Below are 19,518 nucleotides of genomic sequence, written 5' to 3'. Positions count from 1 at the left end.
ATTGCATTTGCTTTCAACGCACATTTACATCCGTTACAATGATACAGTTTCATCAATATACCTCATCAGCTGGTATGCATTTCTGTGTTTTTAATCAAATAAGTGTTGTAGTAGTCTATGTTCTAAATGTGTGTTAAACTAAATGTGAATTACTTTTTCCTTTTTAAAAAGTATTAGTCTTGACTTCAACATTTCGTTTCACAAAGATATTCAAAACGTCAAATGATATTGAAATAAAGGTTATTTGCTCTGATATATACTTTACATACAGTCTAATCTTGTTACTTGAAACTCCCTAGAGGATCTTAAAATAGAATAAACTAATTTTAAATGACTGCAAATAATGATGTTCAACTGTTTTGAAACTGTAACCTAACAACATCTCAAAAGGAAATCATTTTTTACAAACTCTTTTCTTTATCTATTTTCAATTTTTTTATTGTCCACCCATGAGCTTTTTGTTAGAAATGAAAGGGTTCACACAGAATCCCGATTTTGTGAACCTTAAGTCTTTTCGTACGATATGCTGTACTGTAATGTTGCCCCTAATACGCCACATTCCTGAGTTGTTGAACCTGTGTCTTTTGAATCTGGGATTTCATAGCATTTCATTACAATTTGAGATGGATATAAACAGGTATCTAAGCATATTTCTTTTGCATCTGTTATCCATGCGTTGGAGAATTTTACTAATTCAGTTTGAGTGTAGCATTATAATGCAGAAATCTAAGTCTTTCTGTGCATTGCCAAACGCAGGTTTTTACTGTTGTGCAACCATTTATTGATATGAATAAAAAGTCAGGGATATTCAATAACAATTGAGACTATTAATAAGTTTTGATTGGTTAGATCAATCAATATCAATCAATTAATGTTTATTGATTGGCAATCAGTGATATATTTTCATTGACTGATGTCATCGGGGGAAAACTTGCACTTTAGAGGATGAAACCTCGGTGAGTAGCTAAATTTAGTGAAATATGTTTATGGAGTGACCTTCTCCTTTAAGATAGTTCATATATGATTGTGTGTGCAGGGTGGACTGCCAGGCAAGAAGGGTAATCAAGGAATGAAAGGTACAGCCGGATCTCCTGGAGACCGTGGGCCTCAAGGCTCTACAGGTGACATAGGCCCTCCTGGTAACCAAGGCGCTTCTGTCTTTGGTCCCAAAGGATCTGTTGGTGCTCCTGGACCTGAAGGACCTCTTGGGCCACCGGGAACACAAGGTAAAATTTGGTCATAACACTGTACTGTGGTCATAGTACAATTTACTGTGCTTTTTCTAGTGCTTGTCTTGTCCTGCACATAATACAAGCCATGGACAGGCAGACTACCTGCTACTCACACTCTGTAGGGTTGAAACTGACAAAATCAAGAATACTATACCACCTGCAAGACTAAAATAGAAGCAAAATTTTCCTACCACAGCTAGGAATACCAGAATAGCAGCATATCACTATAACCACCAACTTCTTTTTTTTTTTCGGTGTACTGCTAAAAAAAACTAGCTGCCGCTTTTGATATAAAATTATTATGGTTCAAACTGTGAACTGCTACCTGCGGATAGCAACATGCATGTGCAAGACAATTGCAAGAGATACAAAAAAAAATATGAATGACTCCAAAACTGATTTCAAAAAAGATAAATTAAAACAACTCAAAGTGCCACTGAAATGAAATTTTCATTTCGGAGTCGTTTGCTTGATAATAAAGTTTGAACCTTACTTGAAACCACTGCAAATTTTTTTTTTTTGCAAACAGTAAGTTAAAGCTGGTTTTCAGCTGTTAGAAGTTGGCTGGTTGAGGCATCTTGGCACAGCCAAAAACAACCTTGTGACGTCACTGGTTGTATTGCTCTCATGCCCTGCTCAGTGCTTTCAGTAAGTTTTGAAGTAGCAGGCTGGGGAAAAGAAATAGGCGGTTGGGGAAACAAGCACTGAAGGTGCGAGCCTCCAGGGGGGTGAAACTGGTATTGTAGTGCTATTGTAAGTGATGAAACTGTTATTGTAGGGCATATAAAGTTAGATGTTAGTTTGTTGCCGAGGAAAGAAACAGAAAAGCAAGAATTGTGATTTGTCACTCTTCAGTAAACATGCCTTGTCCTTCCTCAAGAGAGAAGACGAATAGCAAGAAGTATGATTCTCTCACTCTGCAGTAAGCATGCTTTGTCCTTCCTCAGGTTTTCCAGGTATGGAGGGCCAAGAAGGCCCAAAAGGTTTAGAAGGACCAGTAGGTGATGTGGGAGAGCGTGGTGAGAATGGGCTCCCTGTGCCTGGCCCAAAAGGCATGGATGGACCTCCTGGACCTAAAGGCTTCAAAGGAATACAGGGAGAGGTTGGAGCCCAAGGACCTAAAGGTAATAGTGCTGTGTTATAGCTGTCATTACACCTGATTTAATTACTCACTGTTAACTGTCAAGCAAATTTCACTCCTGAATTTGTGGATCAAATTTTCTGCAGCACTGTTGATTATTAATTATTTTTGGGGTTGGTACAGGTACACTGCTTATTTCACAGAAAGATGCATGATACAAGTATAATATTACAAAGGCATGTGTTGATTGTAGTGGGTTGCCCTAGAAGTGTCTCTTTTTAATGCATACTAAGCGTGCTGTGTTAGCATGTTGTTAGTGTGCTTAATCACCTTTATCCCTGTTTTCCCATGGAGGGTCACATTTGCCCATAGACTGTGGTCACTCCTGGTTCGGTTCCCCCAAGCTTTTGGCATATCTTTTGTCTTACCATCTTATACCCTGGCCTTTATCGTGTCTGATCCAGCCTGTGCAGTGCTGGGGAGATAAGAAAGGTTCTGCCAGTACTTTTCTTCTATTTCCATGTAGTGGGAGAATAAGTGAGAAGTTTTTTTTTGCCTATCATGAAGTCATGTCCAACCTGCCACAGTGCTGTCCCCCTCAATTATGCCATATTGTTGTTTGTATATGTACTTTTACCTCGTTGCATTACATCCTACACTTAGTTTGAATAAGTGGAATAGTGACATTAATGTAAACAAAGTTTCTTCTATTCGTTCATCTATCTTTGTTAAGAATTTTAGCTTTAAAGATCTTTAATAGGAGACTGCAGGAGAGGCTCTTTGATGCAGTGCCGTCAACAAAAATGATATAAATTGTTTAAATTTCACTTTAGTGGGAATAATAAACAATTGTTACCAGCGGTGCTGTCCATTGTTGGATATTACCTGTATTTCCTCCCCTAGCCACAGACTCTGAAGGGAATGTTTGTTTTAGTACATACCAAAACTGTAGGAGAAAACACCCCAGATATTGACACAGAAGGCTGCAGAAAGTCCTTAGCAAGACAGTTGGGTTGGAACTTGAAACCAAGAAACCCAGCCAGCCAGCCAGAAATTTTGCTTGAGGGAGGGCCAAAGTGGCCCCTGAAAACCTTTTCTACAGGCCAATTTTTTTAGGAAAGGGGCCAATAAATATTATTGAAAGCTACAGAAGGAAAAAATGCATCAGGGTACCAAGGAAAGTAAAGCAGTTTAGTAGGATCTATGATAAAATTTGATAGCAAGTGCTTTTTGAAGTGTTTCTACTCAATAAACTTTCTTTTGAATCAGATACCATTCACTACAAGAGAACACTCCATAGGCATACATGACATAGTCAATGATCAAGGGTTTGCAATATGTTATAGGGTGATTTCAAACATGGTCAGCCATTCGGTAGTTTTCTGATGTGAGAGAATAAATACAGCAAAGCAAAAGGACACATTGAAAGATTCTCAAAAGATCTATCTGAAAAAGCAAAAAACAATTTTTTTGAAAAATGATCAATTTTGGGGTATGCTGATACCTTAATGAAGAAGGAAAATATGTTGAAAAGTTATCAGTTTTAATGAACAAGTGGAAAGGACAGTTGTAAGGGGAGGCCAGAAGCTGCTACTCTATTTGTCATTTTATATTTATTTGGTCAGGGAAATTTTATTTTTACCAGGGGAAAGTCAGAGAAAAGTCAGGGAATTTTGATAAGTGATGTCTGTGGCAGCCATGATATATTATCATTGAATGCTGGAAGGAACATTCTCAAACTCATTAATAATTTGTCAAGTAAAAACAAAGAAAATTACAACCGTGAAGAAGGTTTGGATACCCAATCTTAATTAGCATAGATTTTGACGATTTTACTTCTCCATTTAATCCTTAGTTTTTGTTTTGATTGAGAAGATATATCAAACACTCAAGACAATGTTTCATTGGCTATCCAAACACTTCAAATTTCGTCAAAAATACTCCACTGCATGTGGTATTCTCTTCTCAGTGTTTGGATATCCCGATGAAACGCTGTCTCTCGTGTTTCATGTATTACGTCCAAGTGACTGTGATTTGAACAATGCTTTTCCTTAACAAGGAAGGCTGTAAGGGAAGTTGAAGATTGTGACTACATCTGATGTCTGTGACAACCATGTTTAAGGGATTGGTTAGGCAACAGCATATTTTAACTTTTCAATTTCTTGTTTGTAGCTGGTCCAGTGTTCTGCCTAGAGAATGTTTGTCCATCCCCTAAACCTGGTGGCCAAGGACCTGTAGGGTCAACTGGGGAACCAGGAGAACAAGGGCCAGTGGGCGAAAAAGGTGAAAAAGGAGAAAAAGATAAATGTCCCGTCTGCCGTCCTGGTCCAAAAGGTTTTAAAGGAATAAAAGGCAATGCTGGTGAGCCTGGAAATGCTGGAGAACCTGGGCCAGACGGGATCAAGGGTCCTCAAGGGCCTACTGGCACAAGGGGAGCAGATGGCACAGCTGGTGTACCAGGACCACCGGTAAGTGCATGGTACTTGTGATTAAGCCCTAGGTTATCAATGCAACAATTGATTCTGATACCGGGTCATTACCCTGTCTCAGAAATAATGGTACTGAAAAACCATTTCTGATTGACAAATTCAGCCTTACTTGTGAAAATTTGTGTCACATGAGTGTTTTTCCTCTATGATAGTCAACAAATAGAGCAATTCTTTTGTAATGACTCTGGTTATAAACAAAGCTTAAACATTCATCATATCAGTCAACTGCCATCTTGTTTCCATCCCAGAATGCATATACAATGCAGTCTGGAATGGATATAAGATGGCAGATGACTGGCTGATCTAGGGTGAACCAGTGAATTAACCTCTTATTTTTCATCCCAGGCTATTGGTTTGTATGACTGTTTGATTTCACATGGCATCCACTGCAAATTCCAGGAAGCACGAAACTTGATGAAGACAAAATTTTGTACTCATTTTGAGAGGAATCAGAGAACTGGTTGTTTAGACTAGAAAAGATACCTGTATGCCACATTACATAAGCAATTAGCATCTGTTTCATTTCCTTTTTATTTCTAATGGATTTTCATTTTCCTTTTATTCGTGTCCAGAGCAGGTGTGAGATTTTAACACAGACATTTTTCTCTATTAGTTGTTTCCTATGATCACCGAACATGAAACCAAATAAGTGTCAACCATGAAAACTGAAATCCTAAGGCTTCCTTAAGCAATAGACTGCTCTTTCTATGGGTTCACCAACACAATAAACCCATGCAGGATGTTGTGAGAACACAAGAAAAGCTTAGAAATAGTGAGCCATTGGGTGTTGTTTTCGAAACATCCTAAGTGGTTTATTGCTCCGCTAAGGCTATATAAAGAGCAATCTATTGCTTTCGTAAAATAACTGGAAAAAGTTTTTATCAAAGAGAGGAAACGTTGTTGTCCTTTCATGATCAAGTTACTTATTATCAGCAAATTCATGAGGTGATACAACAAACCATCATTCTAAACTGAACCATAAATGGATTTGGCATAGAATTTTTCCCTTGGGGAAAAACATCAAGCATTATATTGTGACCAACTTTCCATAGAAATTTCTATTTATATGTTAATTGAAAAGATATTCCTGTTTTTGATATCTCAGCCAATGTAAGCTGCAGCTTCCTGAGTTCTATTGTTCTCTTGCATTGCTGCCACATCGGTATACTAGTACAATAAACAATAGGTTTTTTTATCAATCAGACCATGCGTAGTATATCAGTTATTTAATAGTCACATATAGCTTGTGGGTTCTTATTGGTCCTCCTCTTTAGGGTGCTAAGGGCTTTCCAGGTCCCCGAGGGAATATTGGAGAAAAAGGTGAGAGTGGCAAGCGTCCAAGAGAAGAACTGTTTCAACCACCAGGTCCGCCAGGTGAAGTAGGTGACCGTGGCAAAATGGGAAAACCTGGTCCTCCCGGAAATGATGGTTCCCCTGGTAACAATGGTAGCTTAGGAGAGCAGGGTCCTGAAGGTCTGCCTGGACCACCGGTAAGAAGTGTATTTTACACCGGGGGCTTAAGGAAAGCCAGGGGGAGGGTAATTGTTCAAGTACACAGTACCTAGTTTCAGCTCAAAACCACCTTTTTTATGATAATGTTTTAGTGGCATGAAAAAAATACACCTGTATATAAATACAAATGAGCGACAAAAGTGTTGAGACACTTCGCAGTAAAATTTGATTTTTGAGCGTCTTGAAACCATGCCCCCCTTCCCCCAAACAGTGTTGATTTTTCTATTTCTAAGACTGCACAGACCACAGCACCTACACAACATTGAATTGGGCGGCCAGGGGTATCAGGGGATTAATGCTTAAGATGCAAATAAAATAGAATAAGGGGTTAAAATATCAAAAAGCATCATTTTCTAAGTATCTCAACTACTTTTGTCACTCATTGTGTAAAATACATTGATTAGAGAGGAAATGGAGGAAAATAACCATCTAAGTGAAACTAGACATACATGTACCCCACACATTGCATTAAAATGTACTGTAAAACAACAAAAATATGTAGGTAAGAAATTGCTTTTCCTCAGCTATGTTTAATGAGATTTTACTGTCACGCCAGTAAAATATAGTTAATGGAGCATGAGGTATGTTCTCAATGAGCCGTTCATGGCGGCATCGCTTTCTATAGAGCTATTGAGCAGTTGTATTCCAAAGGTCAGCAAACTGTAAGCTTTATTGTAGCTAGACCTTAAACATTGTAGCTTTGTTACCTTCAGAACGTTATAACGAACCATAGCATTGGTGCAAAGCATTAAAGCGCTATTCATCTTAAAGATGTTACATGTGCTAGGGTAAGCTGCTTGGTAGTACAGCCTTTTCTACTGGCTTACCAGCAGATGAATGCCTACGTATAAAAGCTCAAACAACTGTTCAGAGTCCATTTGCAGTTCGTCTAAGCAACATAGCTATTACTTAAATTGTAAGTCTATCATTAAATTTTCCCTCCCTCCCTTCCTTTGGAGACAAGGTTGGTCATGTATTCCTGCATAATAAACAAAAGGTCTCTCCTGAATGGTGCAGTTAAGTCTGTGCAGTGACTCCCCCCAAGCTTGTTGTCTTTTCATCACCTTTGAATGTCGCTTGCTAACCGATACTCTTGTCTGATCCAGCATCTGCTGTCGTAAGGAATAACATCATTAACTAGCTTATTAGCAGTAATCATCGGTTCCTTTGATGTACCATAATCCAGACTGATCTTGGATCACTGATCCTGATCCAGATCACCCCAAAGAAATGCACCTTAATATTTGTATAATCAAGACGAGAAAAATAAAATACAAAACCAATCCACTCACACCACAAGCATAATTATTGAATTATCATACACCCTGATGTATGCTGAGTTTGGCATTGTGGCTTTGCTAGCTATGTTAGTGTGGGGAATTTCCTTATGTATCCAATTCATTCCCAGAGACACTGAAGACTCACTCAATATTCACAAGTTGCTGTTTATTCCACTGATCGGCCCGAATTCACCCCAAAGATTACAACAATTGATTCAATTGATCATGCATTTCATGCTGGAAACAAGATATCACATGATTTGAAACTAGAGATGAAATCAAAATAGCTCAGTGGCTTAGAAACAAAACAATAGTCACGAGTTTTCATTAGTATGACAACTTGTCACGCTACAGTCACAAAACATTCTCCACATTAGAATTTCTCTTGCATTCTGACGAGTAATTAACTAGTCATCTGGCCACAGAGGAAGTTTGAAAATTAGCAATATTTATTAACTTATTAACAATTTTATTAATTAATTAACAATTATTGATTCTTGCCTTGGTCTACATTTTTGAGTTAAGATGCATGGACACAGTTTTGAAAGTAGAAAAGAAGCATAAGAGTTGCTCAAGGTGCAGCCAACTTCCCATGTACTGGAGGGGGGGGGGGGCGTACATCATAACTCCTCTATTTAATTAGACCACTTCTTAACATCATTGTTTATTTTAGCATTGGCATTGGAAAAACTTTCTCACAAAGCAAAGTTAACTTTGCTCACACCATGAGCGTGCATCACTGGATTATGACGCATGTTTATGAATACCGAGTTTTGATACTGTGGCTTTGCTATAGCTAACTGTCATACAAATCTATTTAACTTTATATAATAGGTCAAATTATTCTTGTATTTTGATGGTTCATACTTACGATCTATTGGAGGACAGATGCACTCATGACATTTTTAACATTCTTTTTTCTTTCTTTAGTATATAAAAGGAGTAGATTCCATGTTGTCATTTGTTTGTTCAATAAGACATCAAAATGTGATTTGTTACTAGTACTGAACACTGAGATGCACAGCAACATGGAATCTCTTTGTTAAAATAATATCAATTATCATTGCCTGAATGTCCTTAAATATTAAATTGTTTTCGTAGGGAGAAGATGGTTCTCCTGGAGTTGATGGGGATCCTGGTGTGCGTGGCAATAAAGGTGCAGATGGCCAAAAGGGACAACCTCCTATCTTGCCAATCCCCGAAATGGCCAAAAATGGTTCAAAAGGTCAGAAGGGTGAAAGAGGAACTGATGGAGCCAAGGGAGCAAAAGGATCAACAGGGGGTATTGGAAATTTAGGTATGAACATTCAAAATTTGTGAACGCATGTTACATGTTCCAAACTCCTTATGGGTTTAATTTTTGCAGCTATCATTCACTTTTCATTTTAGTACAGCTCATTTGTGATGTTTATAGGGGAATTTTTGTTTACAATTTTTACCTAATTAGCATTAGTACTTCAGTTCAGGTAGAGCTGCATGTGCAATGATATCGGCTCAGAATGTTAAAAGGGCTTAGCATGATTAACTTTTCCAAGATATTTGAGCCCTTTGCAAGGTATAGAATTTGTATAACACAAACTTAAAACGTCTAAATTCTCCGAAAATATGTGGACTCATTAGCACTCACTGCAAAATCCAAAGAGCTAAGCATTTCTCCAGTTACTATGTTAAACAGGCTCTCTACACTTCTGGAGTCAATTATTGATTAGCAAAGTGGAATGCTATTGATATAAAATGTAAAAGATGACATCAGCAAACACTCCCCTATCAAGTTAAAGAGTTCACAAAAAGCCTAATTTACTAAAAGCTATTGAGCAGAATTTCCATGATAAATGTTGCTGTTCGTACCTCTATTTGGCGCTGTGGTAATCTTTTGATAGATCAAAATTTGATCTAATTAATGTGTATTTTGGCACTCTTAGGAGATAACAGCAGGTTCCCTAGCAGAGAGCTTTCCATACATGTATATATGCTGTTTTTGTCGTTGTTATCACAGGTCAATTAAAAATTGGCGACAAAGGTGAGCCTGGTGTAGAAGGACTGAAGGGCAACACAGGTGCTATTGGTGGAAAAGGAGAACGTGGCTTACCTGGGCCTCATGGACCCAAAGGGCTCCCAGGAGATGATGCACAAGGACCTGCCGGTCCTGCAGGTCCAAAAGGTAGCTGCCTTACTGCTGAGTAATGATTACGCATTTTTTTATTATTATGCAAGGTGTCAAGCTTTAGGCTTGGTGGTTGATCGCACTAATTTAAATCTGGATTGAGTTGTCCCTGTGGTTGCTCACCACTCTCGCTCAGATCTTCTCTTCCAGAAGTGTAAAATAGATAAAAGATACTTATGTGAAACTCAGTTGTAATTACATCTTATGGCTGTGTAGCATCCTTGAGTCATGCAACAAACCAGCTTTTATGTTACTATGACAGTGTGAGCTGGGGACTACCTTACCTGAATTGTTAATTATACCCAAAGGTCCCTGTGGACACAAAGACGATCATAATACATGGGTACCACTCAGAGGTGTAAATCCCAGTTTAGGTGCCGAGGTTAAAAAATCAATGAATCAGAGATAACAGGTTGAAAGCATGATAAAATGTTTGAATTTGTGTCTTAAGTGTCAATATGTCTGATTTGTCAATCAAACTCTAATGTCTCGCCTTGTGTCAAGAGTCAATTTCTGACTTATCAATCTATAAGTGTGGTGTCAATTAACTCTTCATCAACAAATGCTATTATTATGGGTACGTGCATGTACCCATAAGAGAAAAAAATCGCCAAAAATTTGCGTTACTTCCGTTCGACGCCAAATTTGGACAACAGGAAGCTGACATAATTACCCAATCACTGGGCGATTTTTAGGTGAGACAAACATCAGGCAAATTCATGTCACGATGGCGGAGTTGAATCGGGCGAGCTCAAAATGATTTGCAAAGATTCTGATGATGGTTTTTGACCAGGACGACGTTCCGAAGGGTATTTCAAGTAATTAGAAAGTAATTTTTACAGTAATCTGGAAATTAGAAGCGAAAAATTGAGGTAAACAAACTTACGTGAGTCTTTGCTCGCGGTCACCCATTTTAGCAGATGTTGTTCAAATGGAACTAAATTCCCTTCGGTTTGCCATTTTTACCTTAAGAATCTTGGCTAATGATTAAATTATGTTCATGTCAATCGTTATTGAAAGTGGAGAGCTCAGAAATCTTGAATAAAGGCTTCGCTTAGTTGACTTTTTGTTGTAAAATGAATAGGCCCTTTGCAGCTGGGGTCACGTGACCAGATTTTTCCTATAAAATTTTTATATTATGGGCTATAACTTAAAGAATGTCAGAAATGGAAAGAGCGCATCGAAAATACCAAAATGGCCAAGTTTGAGGGCCCTGGAATTAAAGAGTACGTTTTCACGACAGTTTGAATTTTCGGAAAATTTAGAGGATTTGTATGGAAAATGTTGGTGGAGAGCAAGAGTTTGCTCTCCAACAACTTTTTCCATACAAATCTTCTTATTCTTTTAAAAATTCGGACCGTCATAAAATCTCCCTCTATAACGATGGGAGCCTCAAACTTGGCCATTTTCATATTTTCGATGCGTTCTTTCCATTCATGGCATTCTTTAAGTTGTAGCCCATAATTTTATGACAAATAGGTCACGTGATGGCTTAGCTGCAAAGGGCCTATTGATTCAGGGACGCGTAACATGAGACTGACTGGGGGTTTCCATAGTAACGGAAATGCAATATGCTTGTTTACGTCCAGACAAAAATCGTGGTTAATTTAAGATCAGGTCGTTTTTAATTCGGTTTTCAGGATACATTTGGTTATAGATCAGGGAAAATACTCTCTTTTGACACTAATTCTGAAAATAGTGTTCTAACAATATTTTTGGTTTTTCAACCATTTTTTAGCTTTTATATTTAATTCTATGGTTTGCAAAAAAAATTATCATCAAGGTAATGTTAGCTTCCATGAAGGTAAATGTTTTTTTTTTTCTATTAAGTATTATTACAGGCTACAGTACTGTAAATACCTGTAGAAATATTAGCTAAAGAATATGATGGGTTAATTATTAATGAAAACCTCCCGTCAACAAAGAGTTAATTAATGTCCAACATTGTAGTCATGTCACCTTATTTCTGATGTATCAGTCTATGTTTGCTGTGTCACACTGACTGCTCTATCAATCTGTCTGATGTGTCATTCTTTGGGTAATGTGTCACTGTTGGATTGTTTATCTCGTATACTCACAGGTATAAAAGGACGGAATGGCTCTAGAGGTGCTGTTGGTGATATGGGTGATCAAGGCGTGATAGGCCTCCAGGGCCCACCAGGAGATAAAGGAGCACAGGGCATGGAGGGAGAAGCAGGTGACAGCAGAGATGGACCAAATGGAACAAAGGGAGAAGATGGACTTAAAGGACGCAAAGGTGTTTTATTTACATTCGTTTTATCCACTGGTTGTAAATCAGAAAAATCCACACACCCCTAATCAATGGCATAGTGGAAATTCTTGCATGAGGGAGGGTTAACCACTATGTGCATTCCTAACTTGACAACAGTTTTTGGCAGTTACAAAAAAAAAAAGCCCCATCGTTGCTGAACGAGTTGTGGCCATCTTCATGGCATTATAACTAGTTAACCATAGCAACAGTAAAACCTATTACCAGGTAGAAACACCATAAGTTTTAGCTTTGAGTGCCAGTTTTGAGTTGAAGCCAAATTAAGGATGTTTTTAACATGTACCATCACCATGGTAGCCTACAGTAGTATGCCATAAAGATAAATCACTAATGATTGAGCATTTGTGCAGTGCTAATAATTTGTAACATCTCATTAAGAGTGGTGGTATTATCCATCCAAGTGTAACTGCTGGAAAGTGCCAGAAACTTTTGTCAGCCACCTTAGTGGACACAACAGCCATAAGTAGCAGTATTTTGGTATTTGTTTTGTGCTCTTAAATGGACTTTTTGTTGTGTTGTTCTATAACAAAGTTATATACTTTTGAGGTCTAAAAATGCACCTGAAGACACTAACATATGTCTACTGGCATTTCTATACATCAAGCATGCATTAATTTCTTATAAAACTATTCCAATTTGTTATAATGGTTGTTGCTGAGGTATGAACATGTTCAATCTGTTTCATCAGGGATCAAAGGTGAACCTGGCATTGTTGGATTGCCTGGTGTGCCAGGTGGTCCAGGAGAAGGTGGATCTCTAGGTCCAAAAGGATTACCAGCAAATGGCACTGGACTGCCAGGACCCCCTGGCTTTAAGGGTCCACGGGGACGGAAAGGAGAACCTGGTGACAGTATAAGTGGGCCCCCAGGAGACCCTGGGGTCATGGGACTACCAGGTGTCCCAACAAAAGGTATTTTGTACATTGAGGTTACCCCTGGTATGGTACAGCATCTTTGAACTGGATGTTAACTAATTTCCAGAACAAGAACACTTAAACAGCACAAAGACTGATAGTTACAGTAGGCAAGCTTAGTAAATAGACTTATTACCTGACATAAGGACAATGCCCCCTTAAAACTCAAACCCAATTTGAAGTCTTGGAGGGTAGGTACTGTTAAGGTAGAGACAAAGGATAGCAACAATCCCCGCAGCAGCAAGGAGGTCACCATGGTAACTAAGCCACAGCTCACCTCCCAAGGTATCCTACAGGGTAAGGGTAATGTGTCAGTGGGGTTAGCTGGGCTCGACCTTGGCGGTGGTCTACTAGCCAAATACCACTGGATTTTCAGTTTTGGCTGGTGAAATTCCCTTAGGTACTAGCCATGTTGACTACCAAAATTAAGTAGGCAAATTTCTTTGTCAACTGAATTAGGACAAAATGGTAAAGTAGATAAATCATACCATGTATACAAGGGAGACTGTTTTGTGCTTGAGTTACTCTGCCTGGCAGCATTTTTATCTTCTGAAATTTGAATGAAACCATTTTCAGGTGAGAAAGGAGAACCTGGAGTACAAGGCAGAAAAGGAAGCAGCGGAAGCCCTGGCCCGGTTGGACCACCTGGACGAACAGGTGATGTTGGGCCTGTTGGCAACACAGGTGCTGCTGGACCGCAGGGCGAGAAAGGCCAGACAGGAGTAATTTGTGAGTGATACCAATTATTATCTTCATATGTAGTGGTAAATGTAACCATAAGACATTACAATCATCATTGGCCTACTGTCTGTTCCTTTCAGTTTAAGAATCTAGAATTTTTCATTGTTGCTAGTATTTTTCCTCTCTTTCTATCCCCTATACAGTGGAACCCTTTTAAAACAACCACCTTCGGGCCATGAAAAACTGGTCGTATTAACAGGGTGGTCGTATTAAAGGGGTTCTTTAAATAAGAAAATGACTGACTGAGCTTTTTTTGGGCCAGAATAAAGTGGCCGTAATAACAGGGTGGTCGTAAGGCAGGGTTCCACTGTAGTTATTTGCCAGCAGCTTCCTTTTGTAGTGATTAATAACATAAAATGTTTCTGAAGGGCAAAGCTTCCTTGCGTCCATACAAAACCTTCTAATTTTTGCAATATTCAAATTGTGATTAAATGTCAACCTTACATGGCATTGGTCTGAAAATTGGTGTTCTGGCTCTTTCCAGTTCTGAAATTCCTTTAGCTGTGGCTCAAAGTTTAGATATAATCAGTCACATTACCAACTGTTGCAAAAAGGCCTATTGCAGAAGAAAAATGCACAAAATCGTCTGGCTATTTCACATTTTATTTTGTAGATTAATAAAACAGTAAGGTTATCGACCTTTTGTGATATTGCAGAACCATTTACATGTGACTCTCCTTAGGAAAATTCTTTCAGGATTACGTAAACATTCTTATTATATCTCAGTTAGTACACATGCAGTGATTGGTCAATTTAGCGGGCCGTAATCTACTGTACAGCCCGCTAAAATTTGAAACTGTTTTTGTTGCCAGAATGTTTCATGGTTTATCGACAATTGCAAGTGTTCTTAACTTCTTTAGCAAGTAAAAGAACAAAATTGTGTATTAATACCTACTAACGATTTCAAACGGTCAGTTCAAATTGAGTTGCTTTGCTTTCGAGGTGCGTCAGAAATTTGAAGCTGTTCCACGTGAACAGCCGAGCTGTCAGACACACAGTAGAGATATAATATATGTCTTACTAACCACGTTTTCTCAGTCCGTACTGTAAGTTACGGATCCTCGTTTTACCCCGTCAATTTATGGCCCGCGCGCTTTGTTTGGGCCATAAATCGATGGGGAAAAACTCGGTCCGTAACTTACAGTACGGCCTTCAAACTCGGTTAGTAAGAGGTATTTAATCTGCATGGTAGCCACTTTACATGGCCAAATGTCTGATGTTTCTTAAATGTTGAGATAATTTCTATTTTCTTTTCATTCTTAGTGTGTGGTCAAGAAAATGCTGATTATTCATTCCTTGTGGATGCATCTGGTAGTATTCTCTCAGACGAGTTTGCTAAATTGAAACAATTTATTAACGGAGTAGTTGACTATCTCAGTATTGGCCGTGCCCTTACTCATGTTGGCCTCATTGAATACAGCGGAAGTGCCAAAATGCAGATTAGCTTTAACACATCCTACGACAAAGAAGAGATAAAAAAGCGTGTGGATGATGTACCTCATACAGCTGGTATTACACGAATTGATTTGGCCCTAAAGGTTGCCTCTGAAGAATTATTTACAGAAGAAGGCGGAATGAGACAAAATTCTAGAAAGGTAAAGTATGTTACTAAAGGTCAGATCTCAATTATTACCTACTGTATGGTAATATGTTTCAACAGTGTTGTTTTACAGTTATTCTGTTTGGAGCCTTGTCAAGTGAAATTACCATTCCTTCCAAATTTCAAATTATTTTGTGTTTCAACTATTTAACTGTTTATTTGACTATTCAAAAGATTGCAGTATAGATTTAGTTATTACTCAAGGTGGCAGATTTGGAACTTATGGAGTCAAGTCCAAAAGCATGCAAAAACATGAGGCCAATTTCAAGTCACCTTGATCAAACAAGGGGTGGTCAATGGCGGATTTACTTTATGGGAACCTACTTCGACTTTGGGGAAAGTTTTCTGGCAGGGCATAGCACCTAATCCCGAGCAGGCAAGATAGTGCCATCTTCCCAGCACAGGATTTGGTTCATCTTGCCAGCTTAACGTGGCTCAAAACAGTTTCCGGCACTTAAATTTTGATGGGTCATTATAACCACTTGTAATCACTTGATTCTACAATCGTGGTATCCAAAAAATTGCCTAATCATTGCTGATTACACATTGTTATCATTTTCGTGACAGAATAGGTTAGCATAGCAACAGTACGACCTGCTAAAAACGCCCTTAATTACAGCTTCATGGGCTGATAATTCTAAAACGACACTGTGAAATCTTGTTATATTATCAAATTTTGATGAGCGTGATAAGACGCAATTTTTGGCAAAATTTGAAAAAATTCTGTACAAAGGGTTCAGAGCCACCTTAAATTTTCAAAGTTATCAGAAAATTCATGATCAATAACAGGACAGACACATGAAAAACTGACACCAATTTGTTATTTGAATGAGGAGAATGTGATGTTTATCAAGATGTCCATAAAATAGAACTCCCATAGTAGTGCTAATTTATACTAGTGTGGTGATTAATTGAACCTTTTATTATACTCCTCGTTACTAGTTCACCAAGAACCTTATACCTCCCTTTTCAGAAGAGCTAAACCTACAGCAGAACCATGAGGTCTCAAACTCCCAGGGGAAGCGAACTTAAATAGCAACCAGAATATAATCTTGTGATGAGACTCCCAGGAGAGTTAAGATTAGGGGGAGGTTGGGAACGGTAAAAAGAGGATTTAGTAATTGTAGATAGAAGGTTTAATTGTATGATTTTTTAAAAACATATTTTTGAATTAATTGTAGTAATAGTAGGTTACAGTGTTGATTATTTTTTCTTTTATTTTAGTGCACGGCCCCATAAGCATATAGCTTTAATCTTTACCATGGATAAATAAAGTCTTGATTTGATTTGATCTGATCTGATCTGATCTGATCTGATCAAGATTGAATTTATAGTGGACTGAATAAATTCAAGACTGAATTTCTAGTGGGGATGTCCAATGATACAAGTAAAACAAGTCAAATGCTGTTTAACTGAGCTTGCTTTTCCTCGGGGACTTCAGTTATGGACAGGATTAGTTTCTACCTGAAGTTAAAGGAGCTAATTAATATCTTCGAATGTTTATGGTATCATGATTTGTCTCCCACCTCTTAGGTCATGGTCCTGCTAACAGATGGTAATCAAACAGGAACTGATATTGCTCCTGATCAAACACCCCTTGTTGATGCTGTTCAACCAATCAAAGATCTGGGAGTGAAAGTAATTGCAATTGGTATTGGGAGTGTTGATAGGAATCAGCTGTCTACATTAGTAGATAGCCCGGAAGACATTTTGACCCCAAAAACTTTTGATGAACTTCTAGGACTGGTCAGGACCACAGTAGAAAAGAGCTGCAGAGGTATGTATGTTACTGAACTCCCTGATTTCTTTCTCCCTCTCTGACTTTACTCTGCAGATTTCAGCAGAATGCAAGAAGAGAGCTTAGAGATCACAAGTAAAACACACACACAAATTTAGAGTGGTCTTCCAGCCAGCATCTTAAGGTGGCTCTCTTTAGTTTCCAAGGAAAATGCATGGGTTGCCAGTGAATGTTCTCGCATTTCCTTTGGTGAAATTCCATAAAATTTGGCAGACCGAGAAAAAAGATTTTACTTTACTTGGAGCTTGTTGTTCAGGGAAATCTTTCTGATTAATTTAGATTTAGAATCCCCAAATATTTTGAAGAATATATGGGCTCAATAACGCTTTTACAACCCAGCAATGTTGTGGTTGTTTATTTGCTGTCATTATCATTGTTGTGTCAACGAAATTTTATCTCTTCATTCAGGGGGTCATATTATTGTTAAAACGTTTTGGTATAATGATATTAGGACCATATAATTGAGTAGATTATAACTGTGACTACTCGAACAATTCTACTGGGAAGTACTACTCTATTATACAATGAGTATCATATGAGAATTTTATTATTGATGTGAGAAAGTGTACAACTGTACAACGCTAATAATCAATTGTAGTTTACTCCAATGTGTAAGATAGGATCATTGTTTTTGAGTATGATGACACCCTGATGACTGCAGCCCAGTTGTACTTTTTTTCTTTAGGACCGGTAGGTGAACCCGGCAGGGACGGACCTAAAGGTTTTAAAGGAATCCCAGGGATTGTCGGTGTTGAGGGTCTCCCTGGGATGTTCGGCAACCAAGGTCCGACAGGTCCAGCTGGTCAGACAGGACCTCCAGGCCCTAAAGGCATGGTGGGAGATAAAGGATTTAAAGGCGATGAAGGACCACCAGGTAGGAACGTCACTCAGTAAAGAACCATGTTATACAGCTGTTGTTTAGTTGAATCTAATGCAAATTCCTATTGGTTGATTTATGGTAACATTCAATGGCTAAATTATAGAATAATGTTGACCAGTGGTTGACCATTAGCAAAAATGTTACCTGCTCTTGGTCCGTACTAACCAAAGGTTACTTTTACATTAAAAAACTCCACAAATTGGAGTATTTAAGTGTTGCAGTGTTAGAAATCTTCAGTGATCAAATGGTCAATTCCCCCTATGAAATGCGCCTGCAGGGAATCATGGTAATCGCATTCATCAAAACGAATATCCGGTCTAAGATGATGAATACAACTACCATGACTCCCTATAGGCACATCTCAGACAGGGAATTGGAAGCTCTGTCATTTCCAGGTTTTGCCTCATGTCCACGTGACCAAAGTCATGTGGACACGGACACCAGGCAACGAGGATATGGATATGACTTTGGTGCATTCCTGTATAAGACATTCTTGTGTAACCGTTCTTTGCGTTCCTAATGTGAGATACCTGTAAAGGGCGGTTCTGGCAATTTGAGGGTTAATCAGTTTTGACTATAAAGATCTATAAAAGACAGGGATACAACCGCCGATGAATTGACGTTTGGTGCTATTGATTTTGCAATTGATTTTGCTATTTATTTTGGAAATGCAAGTTTCAACCCTGCTCTACAGATTCGAGTCACTATTTTTCACGGGGACTGGGATGTAGACCTTGAAGACACAAGCTGTTGTAGCTATTTGTGACAAGCTGTTTTTAGCATTTTATTTTGTTAGCGTCCGAGCCCTCGGTTCACGCAACTCGCTTGTGTTTAAACCAAATTTGACAACAAATAACAGGCTTAAAACGTTGAAGTGACGGGTTTCAGTGATGCAGAAAAATCTAAAGATGACAATGACTGGATTAAAAACTAACCTCTAAAAGCGCATATTTTGCGAAATGTAACCCAAAGACAGGAAAAATCCAGGGATTACAATGAGCCAATTAAAAACTATCATATAATTTGCACTTTTTGAGAGCAAGCAAACAGGTGTAAACCTATGAAATTAATTTCCAGTAAGAGTCGAATTAGGCCAGATGGAGGCAGATTGAATTTTATTCGTAAAATTAACGAAAGTGAAAACGTATCCTGTCTACTTAATCTAGCGTTACGCTTGCATTATGCTTGTTTGGTTTGGCAGTGGATTTCTTTGCATTAAACAACTTACACGAGGCAGCCCAGGCATAGGTCTTTTGATTAGGGAGGATGAGACAGGATAAAACATTTGTTAAGCTTGAACTTTTTTAAGTCCTCTTGGGATTCTGTATATCCTTATAATTATACAGCATAACGTATCCTCCTTGTGGTTAGTTTGCTTTTATGACTTGAAATTTGAAAGTGGGCTTCGGACATTTTCAGCCCTCTTTGATATTGTTTGTATCCCTTGGATGATTCTTCTTACCCTAAGTTGTAGGTATACAGTTAATTCCAGCTATATTCTGTATTAAGACACTTACCCTTTAACACTTTTTGCTCAG

The 19,518-nt window shown here is 38.4% G+C and overlaps 1 protein-coding gene across 1 annotated transcript in view; it reads left to right on the top strand.

Annotated features, from left to right (window-relative positions):
• Positions 1-19,518, top strand: part of LOC110067796 (uncharacterized) — a 59,286-nt gene that overhangs the window by 27,606 nt on the left and 12,162 nt on the right. The window contains exons 22-33 of the mRNA XM_020775132.2: positions 1,037-1,226; positions 2,180-2,356; positions 4,486-4,781; positions 6,077-6,292; positions 8,696-8,891; positions 9,591-9,755; positions 11,839-12,015; positions 12,737-12,958; positions 13,538-13,690; positions 14,966-15,297; positions 16,836-17,079; positions 17,786-17,974. Of these exons, the coding sequence (XP_020630791.2) occupies positions 1,037-1,226; positions 2,180-2,356; positions 4,486-4,781; positions 6,077-6,292; positions 8,696-8,891; positions 9,591-9,755; positions 11,839-12,015; positions 12,737-12,958; positions 13,538-13,690; positions 14,966-15,297; positions 16,836-17,079; positions 17,786-17,974 (2,557 nt within the window). The remainder of the gene's footprint in view (positions 1-1,036; positions 1,227-2,179; positions 2,357-4,485; positions 4,782-6,076; positions 6,293-8,695; positions 8,892-9,590; positions 9,756-11,838; positions 12,016-12,736; positions 12,959-13,537; positions 13,691-14,965; positions 15,298-16,835; positions 17,080-17,785; positions 17,975-19,518) is intronic.

Source organism: Orbicella faveolata, unplaced genomic scaffold (genome assembly GCF_042242905.1).
Source record: "Orbicella faveolata isolate gen_17 unplaced genomic scaffold, um_ofav_v1 contig_25, whole genome shotgun sequence".
Lineage (NCBI taxonomy): Eukaryota > Metazoa > Cnidaria > Anthozoa > Scleractinia > Merulinidae > Orbicella > Orbicella faveolata.
Note: the sequence above shows the minus strand (reverse complement) of the source record. Positions and strands in the feature narration are given on the sequence as shown.